Source organism: Salvelinus alpinus, chromosome 10 (genome assembly GCF_045679555.1).
Source record: "Salvelinus alpinus chromosome 10, SLU_Salpinus.1, whole genome shotgun sequence".
NCBI lineage: Eukaryota > Metazoa > Chordata > Actinopteri > Salmoniformes > Salmonidae > Salvelinus > Salvelinus alpinus.
This window is the reverse complement of record NC_092095.1, coordinates 28081233-28109033: the sequence shown is the minus strand read 5'-3', so window position 1 is coordinate 28109033 and position 27801 is coordinate 28081233. Positions and strand designations below refer to the sequence as shown.

At 41.3% G+C, this 27801-nt stretch overlaps 2 protein-coding genes across 3 annotated transcripts; one reads left to right on the top strand and one right to left on the bottom strand.

Annotated features, from left to right (window-relative positions):
* The first annotated feature begins 1499 nt into the window (after positions 1-1499).
* LOC139531836 (phthioceranic/hydroxyphthioceranic acid synthase-like) lies at positions 1500-10677 on the top strand. The gene is made up of 6 exons (XM_071328720.1): positions 1500-1557; positions 3077-3230; positions 3473-3633; positions 3735-3941; positions 4428-4609; positions 5018-10677. Exons 1-6 carry the CDS (start codon positions 1500-1502, stop codon positions 10595-10597), a joined length of 6342 nt encoding a protein of 2113 aa, XP_071184821.1. The 3' UTR covers positions 10598-10677.
* Positions 10678-11836: 1159 nt separating this feature from the next.
* LOC139531835 (retinol dehydrogenase 12-like) lies at positions 11837-27627 on the bottom strand. 2 transcript variants are annotated; one of them, XM_071328718.1, is made up of 7 exons: positions 27431-27627; positions 26936-27051; positions 23741-23896; positions 20372-20476; positions 19062-19271; positions 18602-18794; positions 11837-14269 (listed from the first exon to the last, which is right to left on the bottom strand). In XM_071328718.1, the coding sequence occupies exons 1-7, from the start codon at positions 27439-27441 to the stop codon at positions 14167-14169; spliced, it is 894 nt and encodes a 297-aa protein (XP_071184819.1). In that variant the 5' UTR covers positions 27442-27627; the 3' UTR covers positions 11837-14166. The 2 variants fall into 2 exon arrangements, with proteins under 2 accessions (XP_071184819.1, XP_071184820.1); XM_071328719.1 differs by lacking the exon at positions 23741-23896 and having other exon boundaries at positions 14049-14269; positions 27431-27622.
* Positions 27628-27801: the final 174 nt, after the last annotated feature.

Here is a 27801-nt window from a genome sequence, read left to right as displayed (position 1 = left end):
AGAAAAGCACATTTTTTGTCCATTAAAATAACATCAAATTGATTAGAAATACAGTGTAGACATTGTTAATGTTGTAAAGGACTATTGTACCTGGAAACGGCAGATTTTTTAAATGGAATATCTACATAGGCGTACAGAGGCCCATTATCAGCAACCATCACTCCTGTGTTCCAATGGCACATTGTGTTAGCTAAGTTTATAATTTTAAAAGGCTAATTGATCATTAGAAAACCCTTTTGCAATTATGTTAGCACAGCTGAAAACTGTTGTGCTAATTAAATAAGCAATAAAACTGGCCTTCTTTAGACTAGTTGAGTATCTGGAACATCAGCATTTGTGGGTTGGATTACAGGCTCAAAATGGCCAAAAACAAGGACCTTTCTTCTGAAACTCGTCAGTCTATTCTTGTTCTGAGAAATGAAGGCTATTCCATGCGAGAAATTGCCAAGAAACTGAAGATCTCGTACAATGCTGTGTACTACTCCTTTCACAGAACAGCGCAAACTGGCGCTAACCAAAATAGAAAGAGGAGTGGGAGGCACCGATGCATAACTGAGCAATTGGACAAGTACATTCGAGTGTCTAGTTTGAGAAACAGACGCCTCACAAGTCCTCAACTGGCAGCTTCATTAAATAGTACCCGCAAAACACCAGTCTCAAAGCCAACAGTGAAGAGGCGACTCCGGGATGCTGGCCTTCTAGGCAGAGTTGCAAAGAAAAAGCCATATCTCAAACTGGCCAATAAAAATAAAAGATTAAGATGGGCAAAAGAACACAGACACTGGACAGAGGAACTCTGCCTAGAAGGCCAGCATCCTGGAGGCGCCTCTTCACTGTTGATATTGAGACTGGTGTTTTGCGGGTATAATTTAATGAAGCTGCCAGTATATATTCCATAAATGTATATATTCCATAAAATAATCGGCTGTTTCCAGCTACAATAGCCATTTACAACATTAGCAATGTCTACACTGTATTTCTGATCAATTTGATGCTATTTTAATGGACTTTTCTTTCCAAATCAAGGACATTTGTAAGTGACCCCAAATCTTTGAACTGTAGTGTACATTTAAGTAATTTTTAGCAGACGCTCTTACAGAGCGACTTAGAGTAGAGTGTACCATTGTGAACAATGAGATGACTTTCCAGGAAAGGTTATGAGTAATAAGGAACTGTATCTGAAAAGGGAAAACCTGTGTGATAAAATCTGGATAATGTGATAAATTTACCAAGGAACTGTTTGACAAAATGAATAACTCATTCACCCCTGGCTTTCATTTAGAGCAATGATTGCACTTCGGTATTTCTGTGGAACTGAATCAGCATTTCTTTAGAGGGCTGCTATCAGTCCTTACGGATATAAAGACACTACAGGTGAGACAACGAGCCAAAGGAACAGGAGGCAAATCGAGCACCTTCTATCTGAGCTGAGTTTATACTTGAAGTTTAGAAACAAGTGCATGCATTTCAGTGTCCAGCTGGTGTGACAGACAGCCAGGATGGCGGAGGAAGAGAGAGCCATTGCAGTGGTTGGCATTGGATGCAGCTTCCCTGGAGGTTTGACAGTTAACCTTTTTTGTGATGAAGCTAGTTTGTGATGAAGCTAATTTCAGTTTATATTTTCAATCACTTTAAAGCTAGAATCTGCAGTTGAAACAATAACAAAGCGGTTACCCTGCTTCTGTATTGGTGAAAAGCTGCGGGATGTGCCTGGAGAAATGCAACCACTCTCAAATTCCTAGACAGAGCTATGGATGCAAGGACTGACCATGATATCAAAAATAATAGTTTTAACCATGTTTTTAAGCTATACAAGTGTAAATATACATTTACGTTGTTTACAAACATTGGAGTAAAACTAGCTTATATTTTGGGTTCTGATGGGGTACGACAGGTTATGAGGTATTTATAAGTAATATTCTTCAAGAATCAATGGGTATACAGTCAGGTCGAAAATTATTGGCACTCTTGATAGATGAGCAAAAAAGCTATATTGCATTCTTAAACATTTTAGAACATATTTTTTTATAATAATGCAATTCCTCAAAGAAACATATATATATATACAGTAATACATAATTATTGTCACCCCTGTTTTTAATACCTTTCAATAGTTCACCTTGCGAGGATAACGGCACTGAGCCTTTTAATAAAATGTTTTATGAGATTAGAGAACACATTTTAGACCATTCCTCCATACAGAATCCTTCGAGATCCTTGATATCCTTCGTATGCGCTTATTGATGGCCCTCTTCAATTAAACCACAGGTTTTCAAAGGGTTTCAAGTCCAGAGACTGAGATGGCCATTGAAACATTTTGATTTTGTGGTCAATAACCATTTCTTTGTGGATTTTGATGAATGCTTGGGATTATTGTCTTGCTGGAAGATCCATTTGCGGTCAAGTGGTCCACTTGATCTAAGATCCCTCCCAACGTGTTCTCCAATCAAGAAGTTTTCACTTCTTATAGCACCATCCCACTGGGCACAGACGTCTAGTTTTGGTTTACATTTGGTTGTCAACTAAAGTTGATTTTAACATGAAATCAACAAAACATTTCACCATGTCATTGAATTTAGATAAAAATTTGGTGGGAAAAAATACAAAATTCCCTTAAATGTATGATTTTTTTCAAATCCAATCAGTTTTCCACATTGATTCAATGTCATCACAACGTAGATTCAAACAGTTTTATCCCTATGGGATATGAAGCTGCTTAATTTAGGTTGATTAATGAAATAGTTACAATGCCAGCAATGAAAACACCAGACTACAGAGATTACAACTATTACGAAACATCAGTTAACTTGGGTATTGATACATGCAATAACATGAATGTAGAAACGTTTATCTATGACCTAAAGCTAATTTTTAATCAAAAAACTTTAACATCTGTAGCTATAATTTGTTATGTTTTATTTATAGACAAGCTTTTGATGAAATTTGATTCAAAAACGATATACATTGTTATGAAAAACATTTTGTTAAAAAATAAATAAATAAATATATATATATAGGTTTGTTAAAACAATTCCAATGTATTTCCCATTCTGATACAACACATATTCAATTCCAGGTGAGGGGCTTGACAATTTCTGGAAGGTTCTTCTGGAAGGAAAGAACTGTGCATTGCCAATCCCTAACGAGAGGTTTAACAGTACTTACTGGTATGATGCTGACAACAGCAAACCTGGAAAGACTCACACTAGCAAAGCTGCTCTCATAGACGGGTTAGTATGACGTTTCCCTGACCCTCACCATTTTTTTTGTTGCACTGCTTCGGTTACTCATAATTTAATAATGTACTGCAAATAATCAAAGATGCTATACTACGGTATATTGTAGAATTATATTCCTGGTAATGTGTAGTTGACCAACAAATGCTCTTGTCCCTGAAATCCCAGCTTCTGATTGCCTTTGTTGTATTGAATATTTTCCACTCTGGTTTACTGGTTAATGTTTTTATTCTTAGCTTTAACGAACTAGACCTGAGGTTTTTTGGTGTCACCGATGCTGAGGCCGACTACATGGACCCTCAGCAGAAACTCTTGCTGCACTGCACCTATAGGGCACTAGAGAATGCTGGGATGCCAATGGAGAAAGCTAGCGGAACTAGGACTGGAGTATACCTAGGTAATATTACTTTATTTTCTTTACAGATAAGTGTGAAGTTGTGATTCGTGATACCGTGATTGATACTAATATCACATTCAATTGTCTATGAAACTCTGTAGGACTAATGAACAGAGACTACGATCTCACAACCGCCCAGTACAATCCAGGCTTGACTAACCATTGGAGTGGCACTGGTAAAGCCATGAGTATTGCAGCCAACCGGATATCCTACACCTTCAACCTCACTGGTCCATCAGTTGCCATAGACAGTGCCTGCTCATCATCTCTTGTGGCTCTGCACTTTGCTTGTCAAGCCATAAAACAAGGTACAACTCTTATCAAATTGTGCGTAGGATAATTGCTTTACTATCATTAATAATTATGGGCCCCTGAGTGGCGCAGCGGTCTGGCACTGCATCTCAGTGCAAGAGGCGTCACTACAGTCCTTGGTTTCGAATCCAGGCTGAATCCGGCAGTGATTGGGAGTTCCATAAGCAGCACACAATTGGCCCAGTGTTGGCCGGGGTAGGCCGTCATTGTAAATAAGAATTTGTTCCTATCTGACTTGCCTAGTTAAATTATATATATATATATATATTTTTTATAGATTGCTAGATTATTTTATATAGCTTCTTTTAATATGTAACCTAGATTTCATGCACACTACCTCTGTTACCTACCAATTGTGACCAGAGGGAAATTTCCAAAACAATAAAGCAAAAGTTAGAATCATATGTTTGACTATTAGCCCAGTTTCAGCGACATGAAAAAGTGGCACCTGCAATTATATAAAAATGTGTTTGTCCTACCAGGAGACTGTGAAATGGCTCTCTGTGGCGGTGTCAGCTGTATCATAGAGCCACAAGTCTTTGTCGCTCTCAGCAAGGCAAAGATGATTTCACCTGAAGGCACCAGCAAACCTTTCTCCAGCAGAGCAGATGGCTACGGCAGAGGAGAGGGTTGTGGGATTATTCTGCTGAAGCCACTGAAACAAGTGAGTTCTTACGATTGATTTAGTTTTCACTCTTTGCAGTACAGTTCAAATATATTCAAACTGGCCAAACATTTAGCACAGTTGGCTATACAATGTGTCTGGGAGTATTTGATGCATTGACTGAACTCTCAAACTTTAACTTTGTCAAAACTTCTAGAATACGACTAACATATTACATATACTGTATTTACCATCCCTTGTCACCAATTTGACTTAGACTGCAATAGACAAGCTCTTGTTTCTAATTTTATGACTTTACTTGACAGTTTATTTGCAGATCTGCATATACTGTACAATTTGACGCACCAAGAGCCATTTAGGGTGGAGCCCAACAGTTCCATGCAGTAAAAAGTTGGCACAGACACTGGTCTATCAAACATGTTCCGTTGAATTTCAAATCTTTTACAGGCCTTGAAAGACTGTGACCATGTATGGGGCATCATAAGCAAAACTGCTGTAAACCAAGATGGCCACACTGTCACTCCAATCACCAAGCCATCCATGGTCCAGCAAGAGGAGCTGCTCCGCAGAATCTACTCACAGTCTGACCTGTCATCTGTCCAGTACATAGAGGCTCATGGGACTGGAACTCCAGTGGGGGATCCCATAGAAGCAGGCAGCATCTCCAAAGTCATTGCCAAAGCCAGACCTCCAGGTTCAGAAACACTCCTCATCGGCTCTGTGAAAGGCAACATTGGACACACAGAATCTGCAGCTGGAGTGGCAGGGCTAATCAAGGTACTCCTAATGATGAAGCATGAAATCATTGTCCCTTCACTGTTCTACTCTGAGGACAGTGCCAGTATAGACGCTAAAGCCTTAAACATAAAAGTTCCCACTAAAGCAGAAAAGTGGGGAAATGTAGGCTCGGTCGAACGGATTGCAGGGATCAATAATTTTGGTTTTGGAGGCACAAATGCCCACACAATTGTCAAACAGTACAACAACTCTCACACCCAAACAGCCGGGGTTGATAGATCTTATGAGTATTTTATCCTCTCAGCAGCCTCAGAAAAATCCCTTACCATGATGGTACAGGACACAGCTGAACAGATAAGTTCAGACAAAACAGTGGAACTCCAGGGTCTGTCATATACATCAGCCTGTAGAAGAAGCCACATGAAACATAAATACAGGAAGGCATTCACAACATCCTCTCTGGTTGATCTGAGAAACCAGCTGAAATCTGCTTTGAACAAAAAGATTGCCCCCTCCAAACTAGATCCAAAGTTAGTGTATGTTTTCTGTGGGAATGGTGTCGCCTACCAAGGCATGTGCAAGCAGCTCCTGAAACAGGAACCAGTGTTCAGAGAAAAGATCAAGGAGGTTGAGGCGCTTTTTCAAATGTACCAAAGAATGTCCATCACAGAGAGACTGGAAAGTGCATCAGTTGATGACGACTTTTCAAAACCAGAAGTTGTCCAGCCCCTACTCTTTGCCATTCAGGTTGGCATTGCCAGTCTCTTCAAGCACTGGGGCATCAAACCAGATGCAATTCTTGGCCACTCTGTTGGAGAGGTTGCTGCTGCCCATTGCTCTGGTCTCTTGTCCCTTGAGGATGCAGTGAAGGTGATCTATTTCCGCAGTACTCTGCAGAGTAAGGTCACAGGAGGGAAAATGCTTGTGGTCAGTAACATGGCTGTGTCAGAGGTCTTGAACCTCCTTCCCCCATACTTAAATAAGGTTTGCCTGGCTGCTGCCAACAGCCCACAGTCCTGCACACTTGCAGGTGATGCTGATGCTATAGACAGTCTCCATCAAAAGCTAAGCAGTTCAGTCAAGAGTAAGAATCTATTCCTCCATGTTCTAGACGTCCCTGCTGCATACCACAGCCAGATGATGGATCCCATCCTCTCTCAAATAGAGGACAGTATTGGCTCTTTACAGGTGAATCATGTTGAGACAGAATTGTTCTCCACAGTGACAGGGAAGGCGGTAGAGCAGCCAGACTTCAGCACAGGCAAATACTGGGCCAGGAACATTCGAGAGCCTGTTGCATTTGAACAGGCAGTGAGATCAGCAACCAAAGACAAGAAGAATGTGGTCTTTGTAGAGATAGGCCCTAGAAGGGCTCTACAAAGGAACATCCAGGAGACTCTGGGAAATGAGACACAAGTGCTCACGTCAGTGCAGCAAGATAAAGACCATGAGACAATGCTGGACACTGTGTCCAAACTGTTTGAGTCTGGGGTTCAGGTAGATTGGGACAAGTTCTACAGAGGTTGTGAGACATCCCCAACACCTACCCCAAGGTATCAGTTCGATTGTGTGAAGAAAGATGTCATCTTTGAGGCAGCACAGAAAGGTACATCGGGCAGTCATCCTGTGTTAACTCAGACAGGCAATGATGGAAAAACCTTCAGTTGTGATCTGGCCTCAGCCTCAGTGGCTTACCTGCAAGACCATAGAAACAATGATGTTGCCATTGTCCCTGGTGCCCTCTACGCTGAGTTGGGTTTGGCTGCCTTCATGGCCAGTTCCAAATCAAAGGTTCCACTCAACATGCTGCAACTCAGTGTCCGTTTTCAGAGTCCATTTCTCATTGCACCAAATTCTCCTGAGATGAGTGTCAAACTGGATCACTTTGAAAACGAGACAACGTTTAAGATACAATCTCCTACAGCAACGTATGCATCAGGCAGCATATCATGCAAGCAAGGGAGGTTGGCTGAGGAACAGTACATCTCTCTAGACTCAGTTTACAAGCGATGCACATCAACTATGAGTACTGATTACTTTTATGATTACCTAAGTAAGAGAGGGTTTCAGTATGGTTCTGTTTTCAGAAACAGGGGAGATGTGCACTATGGTGCAGACTTGATGGAAGCCATCTCTGTTGTAACTGTCCCTGAAGAACTACTGCCTCAGTTGCATGATTTCTGCATTCACCCTGTAGTGCTAGACTACTTGCTACAACTGACTCCAATCACAATAGTGAATGCATTCATGGCAAGGCCTGGCTTCCCTGCAGAAATAGGCAGTTTGACTGTTCACGAACCCCTGCAGCCTGAAATGGTTCTTTATTTGAGAGCCGCAAATGTTGCAGCCGACCATTTCGAAGTATCTGGCTGTTTCACCGACAAAGCAGGTCGGGTCTTGGTTGAACTGAAGCACGTCATAGTCAAGTATCTTGGGAGCCAATCTAATGTTGTTGAAGAGTACTTCTTCCACAATGACTTCAGTGTTGTGTCTGATGACTACAAGCCCATTAATAAACCCAAGGCATTGGTTTTCGCTGACCAGATGGGTGTATCTGAAGCCATGCAAAAACATTTGAGCTCACAGTCGCAATACATCTCTTTCACACATGCCAATGATCTCTTGAGCCGTGGATTCAAAGCGCTGTTGTCAAAATTCAAAATCTCAGATTTGAAAAGCTTTGCAGAAATCTTGTTTGTGTGGAGCAGTGACAATGTTACCTCCCACGAAACAGAGGCTATCCTGGAGAACATGGTAAACTGCTGTGAGATGTTCCGACAAATAGTCCTGGAACTGAAGGCTATGAAATTTCCAAATTCCATCAGAGCAATAACCTACCGGTCAGCAGAGAACACAGTGGACTGCATCAGCGCAGGCTTTGTCCTGTCAGGCATGACTAGATCATGTGCTGCAGAAATGGCAGATCTTTCCTTCCAGCTGATTGACATCAGCTCTGTCTCTACAGAGGACATCAGAGCTCTGTCTCAGGTTCTTGACTCATTCCCCTGCAGCAAATACCCAGAATTGGTGGTGAAAGATGGACAGATTCTAAAACCTTACATAGTGCACACTCCCACTGAAAGCAGTGACAACTCACAGGAAAATGTCCACTCTTTGAAGTCTGAGGAGTTCATCCTTCAGACTGCTAACCCATACAGAATGACAAGCTTGTCTGCCATTCCCTGTGATGTTGAGCATAAGAACATTGAGGAGAATTCAGTTGAGATTCAGCTCAGTAAGATTTGTGTTCATTCTTCTGACTACTTTCCTGTCAGTGTCTCTGACATGAACTATGGCCCGACAATGTACTGGAACAAACACACATCTCAGAACCACCAGCTTTTCGCTCTAGACTTCAGTGGCACTGTCACAGCTGTAGGGAAAGATGTGAGCAAACTGAAAGTGGGGGAGCATGTAGTTTCATGTTATCCGACAGCTGCATCTTCTAAGATTGTGATTCCTGAAGCAGCGTGCTACAAGACAAAGAGGCTCACATTTCTGAAGGAGGCACCCTGTGTGTCCTACTTTGTACTTGCATGGGAAGTCTTGCATCGTGCATTACCCAAAGTCAAACAACAGAGGTTGGGCATCATCTCATCTGTTCCTGACTCAGGTTTGACAAAGGTCTTAGCCCAAACTGCAACCAAATCAGGATGGAATAACATTGTTCTGCCACAGTTTAGTGATCAGCTTCAAAATGTGAACAAGCTTGATGCATTTGTCCTTTTGCCTCCATTTGACAAATCTCACTTTGAAAAAGCATGCAATGTTTCCGGTGTGAGACACATTGTTGCTGTATGTGAAAATGAGTGGCAATCCTCCATCTCACAAAATGGCTTCAGATGTGGAAATGACAATGTTCGCATTCAGACTGTTCAAATGTCGAGCGCATTGGAAAGGGGATCTATCAGAGCAGAGAAGTCTCACATTTACAGTTGGCTCAAATCAATGCATTTGGACAAGAAGTCTTTAGATTTCGAAACCACCATCTTTCAGAGAGTGTCATCCGGTAGCATTGACTTCCTGCCTGTTGAAGAGTCTGAATCATACTTCAGCTCTAAAACCCTGCCTTTTGTGGCACTGGGTAAAGATGATTCCAAAGGCACACTGTCCAACATTAAGTTGTTGCCTAAACCAAACCAGCTTTTCCAGAAAAACTCTGTGTACATTGTCACAGGTGGTCTAACTGGACTAGGGTTTGAAACAGTGAAGTTTATTGCACAGCGAGGAGGAGGTTATATTGTCATTCTTTCCAGAAGCAGTCCCTCGACCGACTTACAGCAGGAGATAAGCAACATTAAGAGTCAGTCTGGCGCCACAGTTGTCAGCTTGCAGTGTGATGTTTCAATCTCTGCACAAGTAGTGAATACCATTATTGCGATTAAGGAACGTTTCCCCTCTTGTCCAATCAGAGGGGTCTTCCACAGCGCCGTCGTCCTGCATGATGGGCTGATTGAAACTCTTGACAAATCTCTCTATGAGAAAGTCCTGAAGCCCAAAGTGAATGGAGCTCTGAATCTGCATCACGCCACAAAACTCTTCAAGTTAGATTACTTTGTGTGTTACTCCTCCATCTCTGCCTTTATTGGCAATGCAGCACAAACAAACTATTGTGCAGCCAACTCCTTCTTGGACACATTCTGTCAGTACAGGCGAAACATTGGACTTGCAGGACAGTCCATAAGCTGGGGAGCTTTGAACCTTGGTCTTTTGCTGGACAAAGACCATTTCCAAAGATTTCTGGCAGCAAAGGGGATGATGGTCATGGGGGTAGCAGAAATCCATGAGAGCCTCGAACAATGCCTTCTGCTGAACAGACCACAACAGGTTGTCTGCAAGTTCAGTTTCAAAAACCTGATGCGTCATGTTCTTGCTCATAATGCCTCCCTAAACATACGTTTAGGCGCATTGGTGGATGAGGGGATAACAAAAGAAAAAGGGGAAGTTGCAGGATATGACCAAACTACCGTGTCCATGTCACCAAGTGAATACGTCAAGTCGGTGCTCAGGGAAACGCTTGGTGTTGAGAATGATGAGCTGAATGACGATTCTTCTCTCACCGCATTAGGCATAGACTCAATGCTAGCCATGACTTTGCAGAATCTTCTCTTTCAAGACAGGGGTGTGAATGTTCCCCTGGTTAAATTACTGGACCCCAACAGCACACTGTCTACTTTGGTAGCAATGCTGAAAGAGGGTGCAAACCAGGAATCTGAGCTTGGTGATGACCTTGCTTTGGATCTGATGGAAAAGAATGAGGAAGAAAGTTACATGTCTACTGTACTTTAGAGATCAATCAAATTTGATTATTCAATGAAATTTGAATTATTTAAAGCCCCCATGCAGTCTTTATGATTACATTTTTTGAATCACTGTATGTCTAATATATCACTGTGTGTGTTTATTTCATGACAATAACTCCAAACATATATTTTTTTAATCATTGATTTCCCCGAGCCTCCTTTTGCCATTGAAATGCTCAGTCAGATTGTGTAGACGTGTTGATACAAATTTAAATATATTTACATTCACAGCCCTGATTGACAGATAGGATCATCTAGACTGGTTACCCCTTCAAAGTAGGAGAATACATATGCAAATAAAATATGACTGGTCATTGGTAGGAATAATCAGATCAGATTGTGATGTCATGCTATGGGCCAAAAACTTCATCCCACCTGAACAGGCTGAAATTCAAGGTGGTCCCCCCCCCAAAAAAAATCTCTTAACTAAAAGGGCATTATCATAATTTTCACAATTTCAGAGTGTTATTTCGACCTCTTAGTGTGAAAAAATATAGAAAGTTTTGCCTGCATTGCCCAGTCAGCGCTCTTTCATTGCATTCAGTTTACCTTGATGTTTAGCCATACAGAAGGCTAATCTTAGAGATGTTCATATTATTTGAATGATTAAATATCAATACTGCATACATTGTTACTTGAATAAAAATGATTTATGGAAAACTAGTGCAATATAATATGGGATATTTACAGAGAAGACAGTGTCCAAAATACTTTTGCGAAACAAAAATACTATATCAGGCTGAATTAATTTCACTCTTTTTCTTTCATGGTAAAACGTTGACAACCTTTCAAATATATATTTTTATTTTTTACAAAATACATATGTATTATCCTGACAAAATCAACTTTTGTTATGTTTTGATTATAGTTTAATCTGCCATTTTTCTTTCAACCTTTCTGAGTTTCATAGTCAATGTTAGATAATCTTATAAGTAGTGTATAATGCTTCTTTCATCTCATGCTATTCTTGTTTATTCTGGTTGTGTTCAATAATCTTTGTAGTGTGCAGCAGGTGGAGTAGCAATGAAATATCAGTCAAATATGACAAAACTAAAGATTGGAATGTTAAAAATGGAGCAGGTTTAGTGATCTGGAAAATATCTATGTTCATGTCTTTAATAAACAATTAAACAAACATATTGCAAATTGTCCAGATCTGATCACTTTTATAATTTACTGTATCCAACAAAATATAAATGACAGAAAAGGAAACACACACTTACAATCATGCTGGTAGATATTTTAATGCTCTATCATAATAGAAAAATAGACCACATTTAACAAGGAAATTACATGACGCTAAAGGCATCCCTTTGTAATTGTTTAGAAAAATTATAGTATTATTTTAGAAAACTGTAAGTTAGAATGTTTTTTTTTTAAATGTAGAAAATATTATTTGAAAGCCACTGTACAGTGGAAATTCATTATGAAGTGCTGAGTTGGTAAATATCCTTAAAGGGTAAATCTGTATTTGAAACAATAACAAAGCGACAATCCCGCCACTGATTTAGTAAAGAGCTGAGGGATGGGGCTCGGTTAATGTTACCAGTCTCAAATTCAGAGCTGTTTGCAAGGACTGACCACCCATGATATCAATATTATAGTTTTAACCATGGTTTGAGGCTATACAGTGTTTGTTTACAATTACATTGTTTACAAGCAATAGAGTAAAACAATCTCATATTTTGGGTTTTGATGGGGTACGACAGATGAACTGAGCTCATTAGGCATTCAAGTTATATTGGGTGTACAGCACCATTCAAAAGTTTGGACACACCTACTCATTCCAGGGTTTTTCTTAATTGTTTTACTATTTTCTACATTGTAGAATAATAGTGAAGACGTCAAACCTATGAAATGGCACACATGGAATCATGTTGCAAACAAAAAAGTGTTAAACAAATCAAAATCAATTTTTTATTTGATATTGTTCAAAGTAGCCACCCTTTGCTTTGATGACAGCTTTTCACACTCTTGGCATTCTCTCAACCAGCTTCATGGGGTAGTCACCTGGATTGCATTTCAATTAACAGGTGTGCCTTGTTAAAAGTTCATTTGTGGAATTTATTTTCTTCTTAATGCATTTGAACCAATCAGTTGTGTTGTGACAAGGTAGGGGTGGTATACAGAAGATAGCCCCATTTGGTAAAAGACCAAGTCCATATTACGGCAAGAACAGCTCAAATAAGCAAAGCAAAACAACAGTCCATCATTACTTTAAGACATGAAGATCAGTCAATTATGAACATTTCAAGAACTTTAAAAATTTCTTAATGTGCAGTCTCAAAAACCATAAAGCGCTATGATGAAACTGGCTCTCATGAGGACTGCCACAGGAAAGGAAAACCCAGAGTTGCCTCTGCTACAGAGGATAATTTCATTAGAGTTAACTGCACCTCAGTAACAGACACATCTCAAAATCAACTGTTCAGAGGAGACGGTGTGAATCAGGCCATGGTCAAATTGCTGCAAAGAAACCACTACTAAAGACACCAATACGAAGAAGAGACTTGCTTGGGCCAAGAAACACCAGCAATGGACATTAGACCAGTGGAAATCTGTCCTTTGGTCTGATGAGTCCAAATTTGTGATGGTGCTTTGCGGGTGACACTGTCTGTGATTTATTTAGAATTGAAAGGCACACTTAACCAGCATGGCTACCACAGCATTCTGCAGCGATACACCATCCCATCTGGTTAGCGCTTAGTGGGACTATCATTTGTTTTTCAACAGGACAAGGGCCCAATACACCTCCAGGCTGTGTAAGGGCTATTTGACCAAGGAGAGTGATGGAGTGCTGCATGAGATGACCTGGTCTTCACAATCACCCAACCTCAACCCAATTGAGATGGTTTGGGATGTGTTGGACCGCAGAGTGAAGGAAAAGCAGCCAACAAGTGCTCAGCATCATTTTTATGTGGGAACTCCTTCAAGCTGGTTGAGAGACTGCCAAGAACGTGCAAAGCTGTCATCAAGGCAAAGGGTGGCTACTTTGAAGAACCTAAAATAACACTTTTTTTGTTACTACATTATTCCATATGTGTCATTTCATAGTTTTGATGTCTTCACTATTATTCTACAAGGTAGAACATAGTAACATAAAGAGAAACCCTTGAATGAGTAGGTATGTTCAAACTTTTGACTGGTACTGTATATCAATGCGTATATATATATCATTCATTTAAAAGTCCCAAAATTGACGTGGGAGTTACAGATTAGTGATTTAATGTTGGTGATTACTTACTTATCGACAATAAACAGCAGTCTAATAATGTGCAATATTATATGACTATATATGTACAGTAGGGTACAAAAACAATATCAACCATATATTCCATCTCAAATGCCAGTGGCAATGAACCATGTTAAATTGTATTTACATCTACAAGTACTGTCAACTACATCATTTCAATTAAAATACCACATCATAATATGTATCCATGGGACAAAGGACTTTAATTTAAAATGCTGTACATTTGCTGTATTCTTCAGTGCTCATAGCATTTCAGTGCTCATACATCTCAAATGTAAACCATACAACTATTTGGGAGTTATTCAATCCCATGACAGAGAAAGCATCCGACAGCTTAGCTCCCACAGTTTCTGGGCCGTGTCATCATCTGAAGCAGAGCTTGAGCAGTTGGCTGGTGCGCAGTCACTGTGGGCACACAGACAAGACGATCATGTATCTAACACCGTTTAATTTAAAATACTACATACAAATGCAATAATATTAGAAGAAATGACATGTATTGATGAAGCTGGAAGAATCGCACTCATCGATGTATTCTTTAAAACTAAATATCCTGCATGTGCATATCGACTGAGTATACCTAACATTAGGAATACCTTCCTATACTGAACAAAAATAGAAAAACGCAACATGCAACAATTTCATTGATTTTACTGAGTTACAGTTCATTTGAGGAAATCAGTCAACTGAAATAAATTAATTAGGCCCTAATCTACGGATTTCACATGACTTTGAATACAGATATTCATCCGTTGGTCATAGATAACTTCATAAAATAAAATAAAAATGGGCCTCAGGATCTCGTCACAATATGTTTGTGCAATCAAATTGCCAACGATAAAATATAATTATCTGATGTCACAGTCATCTCTGAAGGTTAGAGTGTTTAAGTTCCATGCAGTGAGCCTTTAAAGATTCACTGGACATCTGAGAGGCAGTGCTGAAGTTCAGCAGCACTCCATATTTGGTTTTCACCTGGTTGAGTGTTTCAAATCTCTCATCCATGGATGTCACAGCAGAGTCGATCACAATTTTGAAGTAGTAGTAGACTTCAAGGTTTTTCAGTGCATCAGTCACTGGTTCATCAGGAACCTCATAGCTGAAATGCCTCTGGCTGTTTCTCGGTCTCTTCTCTTTTAGAACAGCCTCCACATTAATTTCTTCACAAATGCTTTTGGCTGTTGTCTGGGCCTCCGAGAATCCAGTTTCCCAGTATGTAGTGAGGGAGGCCTTTGCATTTGAGATTAAATTGGAGGATTGGAGGAGCTTGTTCACCTTGTTCGTCATTGTCAGTATCTCACACAGCAAATCAAGAAGCGGTAGGACCCAACTTCCTCTGCAAGTGCTTGTGCCTCAACTTTGGCCACAGGATCGTTGATCGTCTGTCTGGCTTCCAGTAACGCCTCCCAAACCTCAGAAGCCTGATACCTGATTGCATGAACACTTTGGAGCCTACTCACCCATCTTGTCACTCCATGACTTCACAGTTATGTTACGGTGTTTCTTCAAAGTCCATCTTTGTGTGCCAGCTGAAAAGGCACCAAAGAACTTTTGCACATGCCCAAAAAACCCAATTGCATCTTTTGAAGATTTGGCAGCATCTGCAATGACAAGGTTTAGAGTATGTGCTCCACATGGGACGAACACAGCTCTGGGATTTTTTTATCAGCAGTCTGGCTTGTACTCCTTGGTGCTTGCCCTTCATGTTGGCCAAATTATCATAAGCTTGCCCTCTGCAATCTTCAAATGGAATATTCAGCTCGTTCAGCTTATCTAAGATGACAGTGGACAGATTCAAGCCTGTTGTAACCTTAACATTCACAAAGCTGAGAAAGTGCTCCTTGATCTCTGGCTTTCCCTTTAAAAGCCACGCTTCTCAGAATAATGGACATTTGCTCCTGGTGACTAATGTCAGGTGTACAGTCCAAGATAATGGAGAAGTACTTTGAGTCTCTTACTTGAGTTACTAATTGCTTCCAGAATCTTGTCACTCACAATCTGTATCAGCTCAATCTGTGTGCGCTTCCCAAGGTAATGAGCATGTGTCTCTCCATCTTTAATTTTGCTGAGATGATTTTCCATAACGGGGTCAAATTTTGCCAGTAATTCAACCTCTTTTAGGAAGTTTCCATTGTCTGGTTGGAAGAGTTTGTCTGATGAACCCCTGAATGCTAGGTTTCTTTCAGCCAGAGACTGGGTGATACTTAAACGTGTAAAACAAAAATCCCGCCATCTTTCAGCCTCCAAAATTGTCATTTGATCTGGTCAAGAGTCTGTCCCCGACTCACCATGCCAATTGCACGCTCCCTCAAATCTTGACATATCTGTGGCATTGTGTTGAGTGACAAAACTGCACATTTTAGAGTGGCCTTTTATTTTCCCCAGCACAAGGTGCAGCTGTGTAATGATCATGCAGTTTAGTCAGCTTCCTGATATGCCACACCTGTCAGGTGGATGGATTATCTTGGCAAAAGAGAAATGCTCATTAACAGGGTTGTAAACAAATTTGTTCACAAAATTAGATAAATAAGGTTTTATGCGTATGGGAAATTTCTGGGTGTCTTTTATTTCAGCTCGTGAAACCAACACTACATGTTGCGTTTATATTTTTGTTCAGTGTAATATTACGTTCTCCCTCCTTTGCCCTCAGAACAACCTCAATTCGTCAGGGCATGGACTCTACAAGGTGTTGAAAGCGCTCCACAGGGATGCTGGCCCATGTTGACTCCAATGCTTACCACAGTTGTGGTCAAGTTGGCTGGATGTCCTTTGGGTGGTGGACCAATTTTGATACACACAGGAAACTGTTGAGCGTGGAAAAACCCAGCAGCATTGCAGTTCTTGACACAAACCGCTGCGCCTGGAACCTACTACCACACCCTGTTCAAAAGGCACTTAAATATTTTGTCTTGCCTATTCACCCTCTGAATGGCACACATACAGAATCCATGTCTTAATTGTCTCAATGCTTAAAAAATGTAAAATCCTTCTTTAACTGGTCTCCTCCGCTTCATCTACTCTGATTGAGGTGGATTTAACAAGCGACATCAATAAATGATCATAGCTTTCACCTAGATTCACCTGGTCAGTCGATGTCAAGGAAAGAGCAGGTGTTATTTTTATATATATACACTGCTCAAAAAAATTAAGGGAACACTTAAACAACACAATGTAACTCCAAGTCAATCACACTTCTGTGAAATCAAACTGTCCACTTAGGAAGCAACACTGATTGACAATACATTTCACATGCTGTTGTGCAAATGGAATAGACAACAGGTGGAAATTATAGGCAATTAGCAAGACACCACCAATAAAGGAGTGGTTCTGCAGGTGGTGACCACAGACCACTTCTCAGTTCCCATGCTTCCTGGCTGATGTTTTGGTCACTTTTGAATGCTGGCGGTGCTTTCACTCTAGTGGTAGCATGTGACGGAGTCTACAACCCACACAAGTGGCTCAGGTAGTGCAGCTCATGCAGGATGGCACATCAATGCGAGCTGTGGCAAGAAGGTTTGCTGTGTCTGTCAGCGTAGTGTCCAGAGCATGGAGGCGCTACCAGGAGACTGGCCAGTACATCAGGAGACGTGGAGGAGGCCGTAGGAGGGCAACAACCCAGCAGCAGGACCGCTACCTCCGCCTTTGTGCAAGGAGGAGCAGGAGGAGCACTGCCAGAGCCCTGCAAAATGACCTCCAGCAGGCCACAAATGTGCATGTGTCTGCTCAAACGGTCAGAAACAGACTCCATGAGGGTGGTATGAGGGCCCGACGTCCACAGGTGGGGGTTGTGCTTACTGCCCAACACCGTGCAGGACGTTTGACATTTGCCAGAGAACACAAAGATTGGCAAATTCGCCACTGGCGCCCTGTGCTCTTCACAGATGAAAGCAGGTTCACACGCACGTGACAGACGTGACAGAGTCTGGAGACGCCGTGGAGAACGTTCTGCTGCCTGCAACATCCTCCAGCATGACCGGTTTGGCGGTGGGTCAGTCATGGTGTGGGGTGGCATTTCTTTGGGGGGCCGCACAGCCCTCCATGTGCTCGCCAGAGGTAGCCTGACTGCCATTAGGTACCGAGATGAGATCCTCAGACCCCTTGTGAGACCATATTTGGTGCGGTTGGCCCTGAGTTCCTCCTAATGCAAGACAATGCTAGACCTCATGTGGCTGGAGTGTGTCAGCAGTTCCTGCAAGAGGAAGGCATTGATGCTATGGACTGGCCCGACCGTTCCCCAGACCTGAATCCAATTGAGCACATCTGGGACATCATGTCTCGCTCCATCCACCAACGCCACGTTGCACCACAGACTGTCCAGGAGTTGGCGGATGCTTTAGTCCAGGTCTGGGAGGAGATCCCTCAGGAGACCATCCGCCACCTCATCAGGAGCATGCCCAGGCGTTGTAGGGAGGTCATACAGGCACGTGGAGGCCACACACACTACTGAGCCTCATTTTGACTTGTTTTAAGGACATTACATCAAAGTTGGATCAGCCTGTAGTGTGGTTTTCCACTTTAAAATTTGAGTGTGACTCCAAATCCAAACCTCCATGGGTTGATAAATTTGATTTCCATTGATAATTTTTGTGTGATTTTGTTGTCAGCACATTCAACTATGTAAAGAAAAAAGTATTTAATAAGAATATTTCATTCATCCAGATCTAGGATGTGTTATTTTAGTGTTCCCTTTATTTTTTCGAGCAGTATATATATATATATATATATACATACACACACCTGTAATATCCACCACTCTTGGTTTCCAGTTCAGGTGCCACAGCACAGTAGATAGTGGTCTGAGCTCCTTGCACGGATGTCTTGGTGAAGGGACTGATCATCTTCATGATAGCTGCTTGAGGTGCGCTCAGGTGCCGCCACAGGTCAGTCTGAACCACGCCAGGGTGGAGGGAGTATGCCGTCACACCAGTGCCTGATAGAGGACAATTCAATTCAATACTTTTGACAAAAGGGTTGCAGCTTCAAACACCCTTCAGAAATCTTGTGGTAGCACTTTATTTTACGGTAACAGATATGACCAGGCATTTGTTATGAACTTACATGTTAAAATGGTAATCATGCAGTAATAACATAATATTCATTATTGTTTGATTCTTTGGGACTGTATGATTATAACTATGACAAACACCCAGAGAAACTGCTACAGTTTAAGCCTCAGAAGTAGTGGACAAACCCAAACCTTGTAGCTTCTTGGCCAGGGAGCGGGTGAAGAGGATGTTAGCTAGCTTGCTCTGGCTGTACGCTTTCTTCTTGTCATAGCCCTTCTCACTGTTGATGTCGTCCAGGTTGATGATGCCCCAGGAATGAGCCATGGAGGACACATTGATGATCCTGGCCGGGGTCGACTTTTTGATCAGGTCAACCAATAAGTGGGTCAACAGGAAGTGACCTAAGTGACAAGATGGGGTGCTTTGAAAGCTTTCGATTGGTAGATTTGATGTTGATTAGTTGTATTGGATTCATGCATTTGAACTGTGGTTGTGCAAAAATCATGTTCTGGTGATGGTCATCTTCAATCCGGTGCATTAGTTAGTATCACTTGTGATCTGACCTTTCATTACATCTCCTCTATATAACTTTAAAATGTGTCGACTGAACTTATAAATCATAAGAAAGACAATAACTGAATTTATTATCGCACTTCCTTATGCTACAGGTGGGTTAGCTGACATCACGAAAAAGATGTGTGCGCTTCCACGGGGCAGAAGTCAGCCTGTTGTTGTGGTTCTGGATGGCCAGGTTGCTAGCAAGAAATTGCCATGTGGGGAATCGTAAGTGGCTCGTTTCATCTTGTTCTTGACCCCTAGTCTTGTTTTGAGGTGTTTTGACTGATTTCATGTCAATGTTAACATGCCCCAAAAATACGCTACAGTAGCTAGCTAACCAACAACTGTACCAATGTATTTGAGAGACAACAAGTGCTCATTGTGCAAATGTATCTACGTTTTCAATAAACATTGGAGACGAAAAATAGCTTACATGTTGTAAACAATCTAAGCCAACCCAGTTCGTTGTTCCCCATTAGTTGCGCCTGCGTCTGTTTTGCTACTAAAAAAGAACAACCCGTCTACAGCTGCACGGCTTCCTGGACAGAGATTTACATAAAGCGTAAAACTGTAGTAAAATATCAATAATAGGACATCAGTACGTACAAGTCACGACTTGTATGAAATGCTGTGTGGTATGGAACTTTGCTCATCTGCCTTTGGTGTGAACCACACGCATTCATCCGTGTGGTTAATCATTAGTAAATGATACATTTATTTAGTGAGACGTCTGTCAAAACATAACCAAATTTCTGTCCCCAAGGAAGTAAGCAGCTACATTGGCACTTCCTTATGGGAATGGGTAACGTGACTAGTACAGCTGTTTCGCAGTTAAACACTCATCTATCAATGATTTGTCGTACGTTCGTGCCATTTTAGAATTGTGAGGTCTGCCCAAAGGTGAATTTTACTCCGCTTCCTTGTGCTACATAGTGTCACTTACCCATGTGGTTGACGCCAATCTGCATTTCAAATCCATCAGCTGTTTTCCCATGCGGACACACCATGACACCAGCATTGTTGATGAGGATGTTGAGTTTCGTCTCCTCTACAGAAAAGAATATTCAAAATGTTAAACGTCTAACTGTTGGTCAGGAGTGCAAATGAATCAATCCATTGTATCAATTAAGTTGGGATACAATCAAGCCTGTATATGTTGAAAAGAGCATCTGAGGTTTGCATTAAGCAGGTGGCTATGGTAAAATAACAAGCAGTATAGGGTAAATCCATTTCAATTCAATCCCTTTTTAACAGCATTCCTTTTGGATTTAAACAAAACGTTCCATACATGTTTGTCCATGGAAGAAGTGGTCAGAAAGTGACTATTTGGACCAGAATTGCAAAAAGAGATAAAAGGTGCTCAAAGTTGATCCATTTTGCATTCCCCACCATACCATGAGACATCCATTATCACTGGAAACGAGAAATGGCTGAGTTTGATATAATTTAAAAGCTTACAGTGTTGTCAAACTATTTTATATGTTGAAGAAATTTCATAAAAATTGATATCTAAAAACAACTAAACTCAGATATTTTTCATATTCGCATATGTTGTAGCTTCGACCCCATTTCACATTTGAGGTTGTGTTGTGCTCCGCCATCGGTTGAGACCAAAAATGAATACAGCGTGGGTGTCATTTCAATCATATAAATATAATTCACAGAATGGACCTATACATTCAGACCACTGTAATTTAGCTGGTACACCATTGAAATGTACATTAAATTGACATTTTAACTTCTAAGTACTACCACAAAGATGACCGCTGGTCCACCCACTGTCGAATGGCAACTTAAATGGTCAAGTCGATTCTATTATCTACATTTCTATGCTTTCAATAGGTTTCTTATGGAGGATAGACAGTCTAATTTAAAACAGATATTCCCATTCAGGTCAACATTCTCTGATGTGTGGACCTCCAACCATCATTGTCAAATCACATTTTATTTGTCACATACATGTGTTTAGAAGATGTTATTGCGGGTGTAGCGAAATGCTTGTGTTTCTAGCTCCAACAGTGCAGTAATATCTAACAAGTAATATCTAACAAGTAATATCTAACAATACACACAATCCAAGTAAAGGAATTAAGAATATATAAATATTTAGATGAGCAATGTCAGAGCGCCATAGACTAAGATCCAGTAGAATAGGACAGAATACAGTATATATGAGATGAGTAATGCAAAATATGTAAACATTATTATTAAAGTGACTAGTGTTCCAATTATGAACAGTGGCCAGTGATTGCAAGTCTATGTATAGGGCAGCAACCTCTAATGTGCTAGTGATGGCTATTTAACAGTCTGATGGCCTTGAGATAGAGACTGAAAAACAGCTTCTCGGTCCCAGATTTGAATCATCTGTACTGACCGCGCCTTCTGGATGATAGCAGGGTGAACAGGCAGTGGCTCAGGTGGTTGTTGTCCTTGATGATCTTTTTGGCCTTCCTGTGACATCGGATACTGTAGGTGTCCTGGAGGGCAGGTAGTTTGCCCCCGGTGATGCGTTTGTGCAGATCGCACCACCCTCTGGAGAGCCCTGCAGTTGTGGGCGGTGCAGTTGCCGTACCAGGCGGTGATACAGCCCGACAGGTGGCTTTCAATTGTGCATCTATAAAAGTTTGTGAGGGTGTTAGGTGCCAAGCCAAATTTCTTCAGCCTCCTAAGGTTGAAGAGGAGCTGTTGCACCTTCTTCGCCACACTGTCTGTGTGGGTGGACCATTTTAGAGGAACTTGAAACTTTCCACCTTCTCCACTGCGGTCCCGTCGATGTTGATAGGGGGGTGCTCCCTCTGCTGTTTCCTGAAGTCCACGATCAGCTCCTTTGTTTTGTTGACATTGGGTGAGAGGTTATTTTCCTGGTACCACACTCCCTGGGCCCTCACCTCCTCCCTGTAGGCTGTCTCGTCATTGTTGGTAATCAGGCCTACTACTGTTGTGTCATCTGCAAACTTGATGATTGAGTTTGAGGCGTGTGTGGCCACGCAGTCAAGGGTGAACAGGGAGTACAGGAGGGGGGTGAGGAAGCATCCTTGTGGGGCCCCAGTGTTAAGGACCAGCGAAGTGGAGGTGTTGTTTCCTACCTTCACCACCTGTGGGCGGCTCGACAGGAAGTCCAGGACCCAGTTGCACAGGGCGGGGTTCAGACCCAGGGCCTCGTGCTTAATGATGAGCTTAGAGGGTACTATGGTGTTGAATGCTGAGCTGTAGTCAATGAACAGCATTCTTACATAGGTATTGTCCCTCTTGTCCAGATGGGATAGGGCAGTGTGCAGTGCGATGGCGATGCATCGTCTGTGGATCTGTTGGGGCAGTAAGCAAATTGATGTGGGTATATAGTGACAGGTAAGGTGGAGGTGATATGATCCTTGACTAGTCTCTCAAACCACTTCATGATGACAGAAGTGAGTGCTACGGGGCGATAGTCATTTAGTTCAGTTACCTTTGCTTTCTTGGGTACAGGAACAATGGTGGACATCTTGAAGCATGTGGGGACAACAGACTGGGAAAGATTGAATATGTCCGTAAACACTCCAGCCAGCTGGTCTGCGCATGCTCAGTTTTGCCCGAATGCTGCAATCTATCCACGGTTTCTGGTTAGGGTAGGTTTTAATAGTCACAGTGGGTACAACATCTCCTATACACTTCCTGATAAACTCTGTCACTGTATCAGTATATTCGTCTATGTTGTTCTCGGAGGCTACACAGAACACATCCCAGTCGCGTGATCAAAACAATCTTGAAGCATGGATTCTGATTGGTCAGACCAGTGTTGAATTGTGGTACTATTTGAAAGTTTAAAATGTACTAAAATGGGAATTACATTTTTCAGTCAAAACATGACAATGGCAGGCACAACACAAAAACCTTGATGTAAAATAGGGTCTAAGCTACAGCATATGCACGTTTACACGTTTTTAGATAAAGAATGACTATTTTGATTTTTTTTTTTAAATTCCCAGAAATTATTAAATAGTTTGACAACCCTGTTTGTAAGCTTTAAATTATACCAATCTGAACTGTTTATATTTTCCAGTGATGAAAACATGGATGTCTCATGGTATGGTGGGGTATGCAAAATGTGTCAACTTTGAAAATCTTTCTCTTGTGAATGTTTTGTCATTCAGGTCCAAAACGTCACTTCTGAGCACTTCTACAATGGCCAAATATGTATGGAAGGTTTTTGTTCAAATCAAAAGGGGTGCTGTCAAAAAGTGAGTGAATTCAAATGGATTCTCCCTATAGAGACACCATGTGGAGTAACTAAGCAACTGAAAAAAGTTTCAAGTCATGTCTTATTCTCCCTCACCCTTGTTAATGGTCTCTGCAAACTCCCGAATGGACTTGGTGTCTGACAAATCAAGCTTCTTGATGACAACATTTTGGCTGCCAGAGCCTTCTACGACTTCTTTCAGGGCCCCTTCAGCTTTCTCCATGTCTCTGCAGGCCATGATTATCCTGGCCCCTATGAAGAAATTGTGGGGGGAATATTATTAAATTATTCCAGCCCAATCAGAATTCAACTCAGGATGTCAATCATACAGGCTTTTCAGGAGGATGTTGGACAGAACATTCATATCTACATTAAAAAATATATATATTAGAAAATGTAAGGATCTCACAAATATCTGGGTAAAAATAACCATTAGCAACCCCTGCTGGACAGTCACACACACCAACAAGCCTGTCTGGGCATAAGATGCTATCCAGTGGTGTATTGCTATTTTTTAGGTGATATAATTCATCATTTAAAAAGTAAACATGTCAAAGTTTGTACCGACAGATGTATCCGATTGAATAGCATATCATTTAGAATATGCATAAAATGCATCCTCTGCCAACACATATCTCAATCAGTTTTATGGGAATAAGCATTTATATATCTTCTTGAATGACTATTTTGCGAGGGAATTAGAGCAGATGGTGTTAGGCTAATAGTTATTTTTATATTTTGTTTCAATCAAAGCATAGTCCATTCGTAAAGTGTTCAGATCCCTTGACTTTTTCACATTAAAGCCTTATTCTAAAAGGGATTAAAATTGTATTTTCCCCTTATCAAGCTAAAACACAATACCCCATAATGACAAAGCAAAAACATGTTTAGAAATTTTAGCAAATGTATATAATTAAAAAAAAAATGAAATATCACATTTACATAAGTATTCAGACCCTTTACTCAGTACTTTGTTGAAGCACTTTTGGCAGAAATTACAGCTTTGAGTCTTCTTGGGTATGACGCTACAAGCTTGGCACACCTGTATTTGGGGAGTTTCTCCCATTCTTCTCTGCAGATCCTCAAGCTCTGTCAGGTTGGACGGGGAGTGTCGCCGCACAGCTATTTTCAGGTCTCTCCAGAGATGTTCGATCGGGTTCAAGTTCGGACTCTGGCTGGACCACTCAAGGACATTCAGCAACGTCTCCCGAAGCCACTCCTGCGTTGTCTTGGCTGTATGCTTAGGGTCGTTGTCCTGTTGGAAGGTGAGCCTTCGCCCCAGTCTGAGGTCCTGAGCGCTCTAGAGTATCTTTTCATCATGGAGCTCTGTACTTTGCTCCATTCATCTTTCCCTCGATCCTGACTAGTCTCCCTGTCCCTGCCGCTGAAAAACATCCCCACAGCATGATGCTGCCACCACCATGCTTCACCGTAGAGATGGTGCTAGGTTTCCTCCATATGTGATGCTTGGCATTCAGGCCAAAGAGTTCAATCTTGGTTTCATCTGACCAGAGAACAGAGGTTTCTCATGGTCAGAGTCCTTTAGGTGCCTTTTGGCAAACTCCAAGCGGGCTGTCATGTGCCTTTTACTGAGGAGAGGCTTTCGTCTGTCCACTCTACCATAAAGGCCTGATTGGTGGAATGCTGCAGAGATGGTTTTCCTTCTGGAAAGTTCTCCCATCTCCACAGAGGAACTCTGGAGCTCTGTCAGTGACCATCGTGTTCTTGGTCACCTCCCTGACCAAGGCCCTTCTCCCCTGATTGCTCAGTTTGGCCGGGTGGTCAGCTCTAGGAAGAGTCTTGGTGGTTCCAAACTTTATCCATTTAAGAATCATGGAGGCTACTGTGTTCTTGGGGGCCTTCAATGATGCAGACATTTGTTGGTACCCTTCTCCAGACCTGTGCCTTGACACAATCCTGTCTCGGAGTTCTACAGACAATTCCTTCGACCTCATGGCTTGGTTTTTCCCCCTGACATGCACGGTCAACTGTGAGACCTTATATAGACAGGTGTGTGCCTTTCCAAATGATGTCCAATCAATTGAACTTACCACAGGTGGACTCCAATCAAGGTGTAGAAACATCAAGGATTATCAATGGAAACAGTATCTTTTTTTTTATACATTTACAAAAATCTTTTCACATTGTCATTATGGGGTATTGTGTGTAGGTTGATGAGGGAAAAAAATAATTGAATACATTTTAGAATGTAAGGATCTCACAAATATCTGGGCAAAATAATAACCATTAGCAGCCCCTGCTGAACAGTCACACAAGGCTGTAATGTAACAAAATGTGGAAGGGGTCTGAATACTTTACGAATGCACTGAATATCCTGCCTAGTGGCTCTGAGCTGTCTGTTTAAACTACCAGCACACAGCTCAGACACCCATGCATATCCCACAAGAGGCACATGAGAAAACTATTCAGCTTCAGCTAACCATCCTAAAATCTCATTAGAAACGAGGAGGAGTTTTTGGTGTAACAGTAATGTTACAGGCCTACTATGCTATTAGGTTCTGTTATGTAAAATGCTAATGAATCATTGTGTGATCGTGCGAGACATTGATTCAGCTTTAATCTAATTTTACTAAAAGATCACCATTGTTAGAAGTGGTCATTTATTTGTAATAATAATGATCTTCTATTTGTAATAATAATAATTGATGAGTATGACTATTAGGCGTAGGCAACAGATCATTTGTCATTTTAAGCGATTGGAGCCCCCTTCCTGGTGCTGAAAGGAAGTGAACCTACATCATTGCACAGACACCAGAGAGAAGACAGGGAAGAAACCGCCATCTACCTACTACACATATTTATGTGGTTTGTCATCCTATAGTTTTTCATTAAATTTTGGTAATTAATATAATTTATTTACAATGAATTCATTTTCCAGAAATAGTTTTACCGGCTCCGCTCCTCAATGGTCCAGCAGCACGACACTCCTGCCGCCACGTTGGACAAAGGTTGATATACTACTACGTGTTGTCTTATGATTACACAGAAGCTTCAACAAATTGATGAGAATCTGTAACACAACTGGTTCTACAAACTGCAAACTATGATCATGTGTTTTACTGCTTGGCATCCCAACATACATGAGCAAATATGGGCTCCAAAGCGTTTTGACTAGGAAGCGAGGAGAGGATTTGAGGAATCAAGAAAAAAAACTATTGAGAAATAGCCCAAGACATATTCAACAGGTTATGGTGAAACATCTTGCATAACTGTTACAACACATTCCTGTATGGAAACATCATCATGGAGTATGTATCACTGTAGGCCTACCTCTCTTTGCCAGGTCCAGCGCTGTCTCTTTGCCAATACCAGTGTTGGCTCCAGTTATGAGCACTGTTTTGCCATCAAGTCTGTCTGTGGATGACCATGTTCTCCGGAAGAGATTTCTAAGACATTGAGGGAAATCACGTTTTTTCCTCTGCAATGACTCAGTAGGCCATAGGACCCCTGATAATAAAAAAGTGCGGAACAACTCTACCTACATGGATAACGAATTTAAATGGAAAGACAATTTTCCAACCACTGTTGAGCTAACATTAGAGAAATATAACGTTAGGTAATTATCCACACAAATGCCAACAAGCCAGGCTATGGCAGTTTTGATAACATAAGTAACGTTATACACAAATATTTTCCACAACATAAGCAGCTCAGTGATTATACTATACGTACTTCTTGATCGGGTACAATTCGTTGTGAAATAGATACAAGTTAGTAAATTTGCCTATGCCAGAACAACATTTAAATAATTGCCGCTATACTCACCCAAACGGCATTTCGAAACAGAGCTACAAATGATGGTGATGAATTAATTCCGAACTCTTAATCCTCAATTGATTCGCCTATATTGAAATCAATACACCCGCATTTGCATCCAATATTTCGTATCTGATTTACAGCCAAGCTTCGACAGCATGCCAAAAGTAAAATTCTACTCATTAGCAGATAACTTTGATGAATGCGGAAGCAGACGTTTCATTGGCTGTCATTGTGTCACATGGGTGATTTTAGCCAATACAATCGTTGCAGGGAAATACAATACTTGGATTTTGACGAGACATGAGGCAATTCTGGCCACAAGAAACAAGAAGAAGAATAATATAATACACTTTTTTATAGAAATAATATATTTTTTT

Coding starts and splice junctions, on each gene's coding strand:
- LOC139531836 (XM_071328720.1), top strand. CDS start 1,500: ATGGCGGAGGAAGAGAGAGCCATTGCAGTGGTTGGCATTGGATGCAGC. Junction 1,558..3,076: donor TGGATGCAGCTTCCCTGGAG/GTTTGACAGTTA, acceptor ATTCAATTCCAG/GTGAGGGGCTTGACAATTTC. Junction 3,634..3,734: donor TAGGACTGGAGTATACCTAG/GTAATATTACTT, acceptor GAAACTCTGTAG/GACTAATGAACAGAGACTAC.
- LOC139531835 (XM_071328718.1), bottom strand. Junction 20,477..23,740: donor TGCAGAGACCATTAACAAGG/GTGAGGGAGAAT, acceptor TCTTTTCTGTAG/AGGAGACGAAACTCAACATC. Junction 18,795..19,061: donor CCTGGCCAAGAAGCTACAAG/GTTTGGGTTTGT, acceptor GTCCTCTATCAG/GCACTGGTGTGACGGCATAC.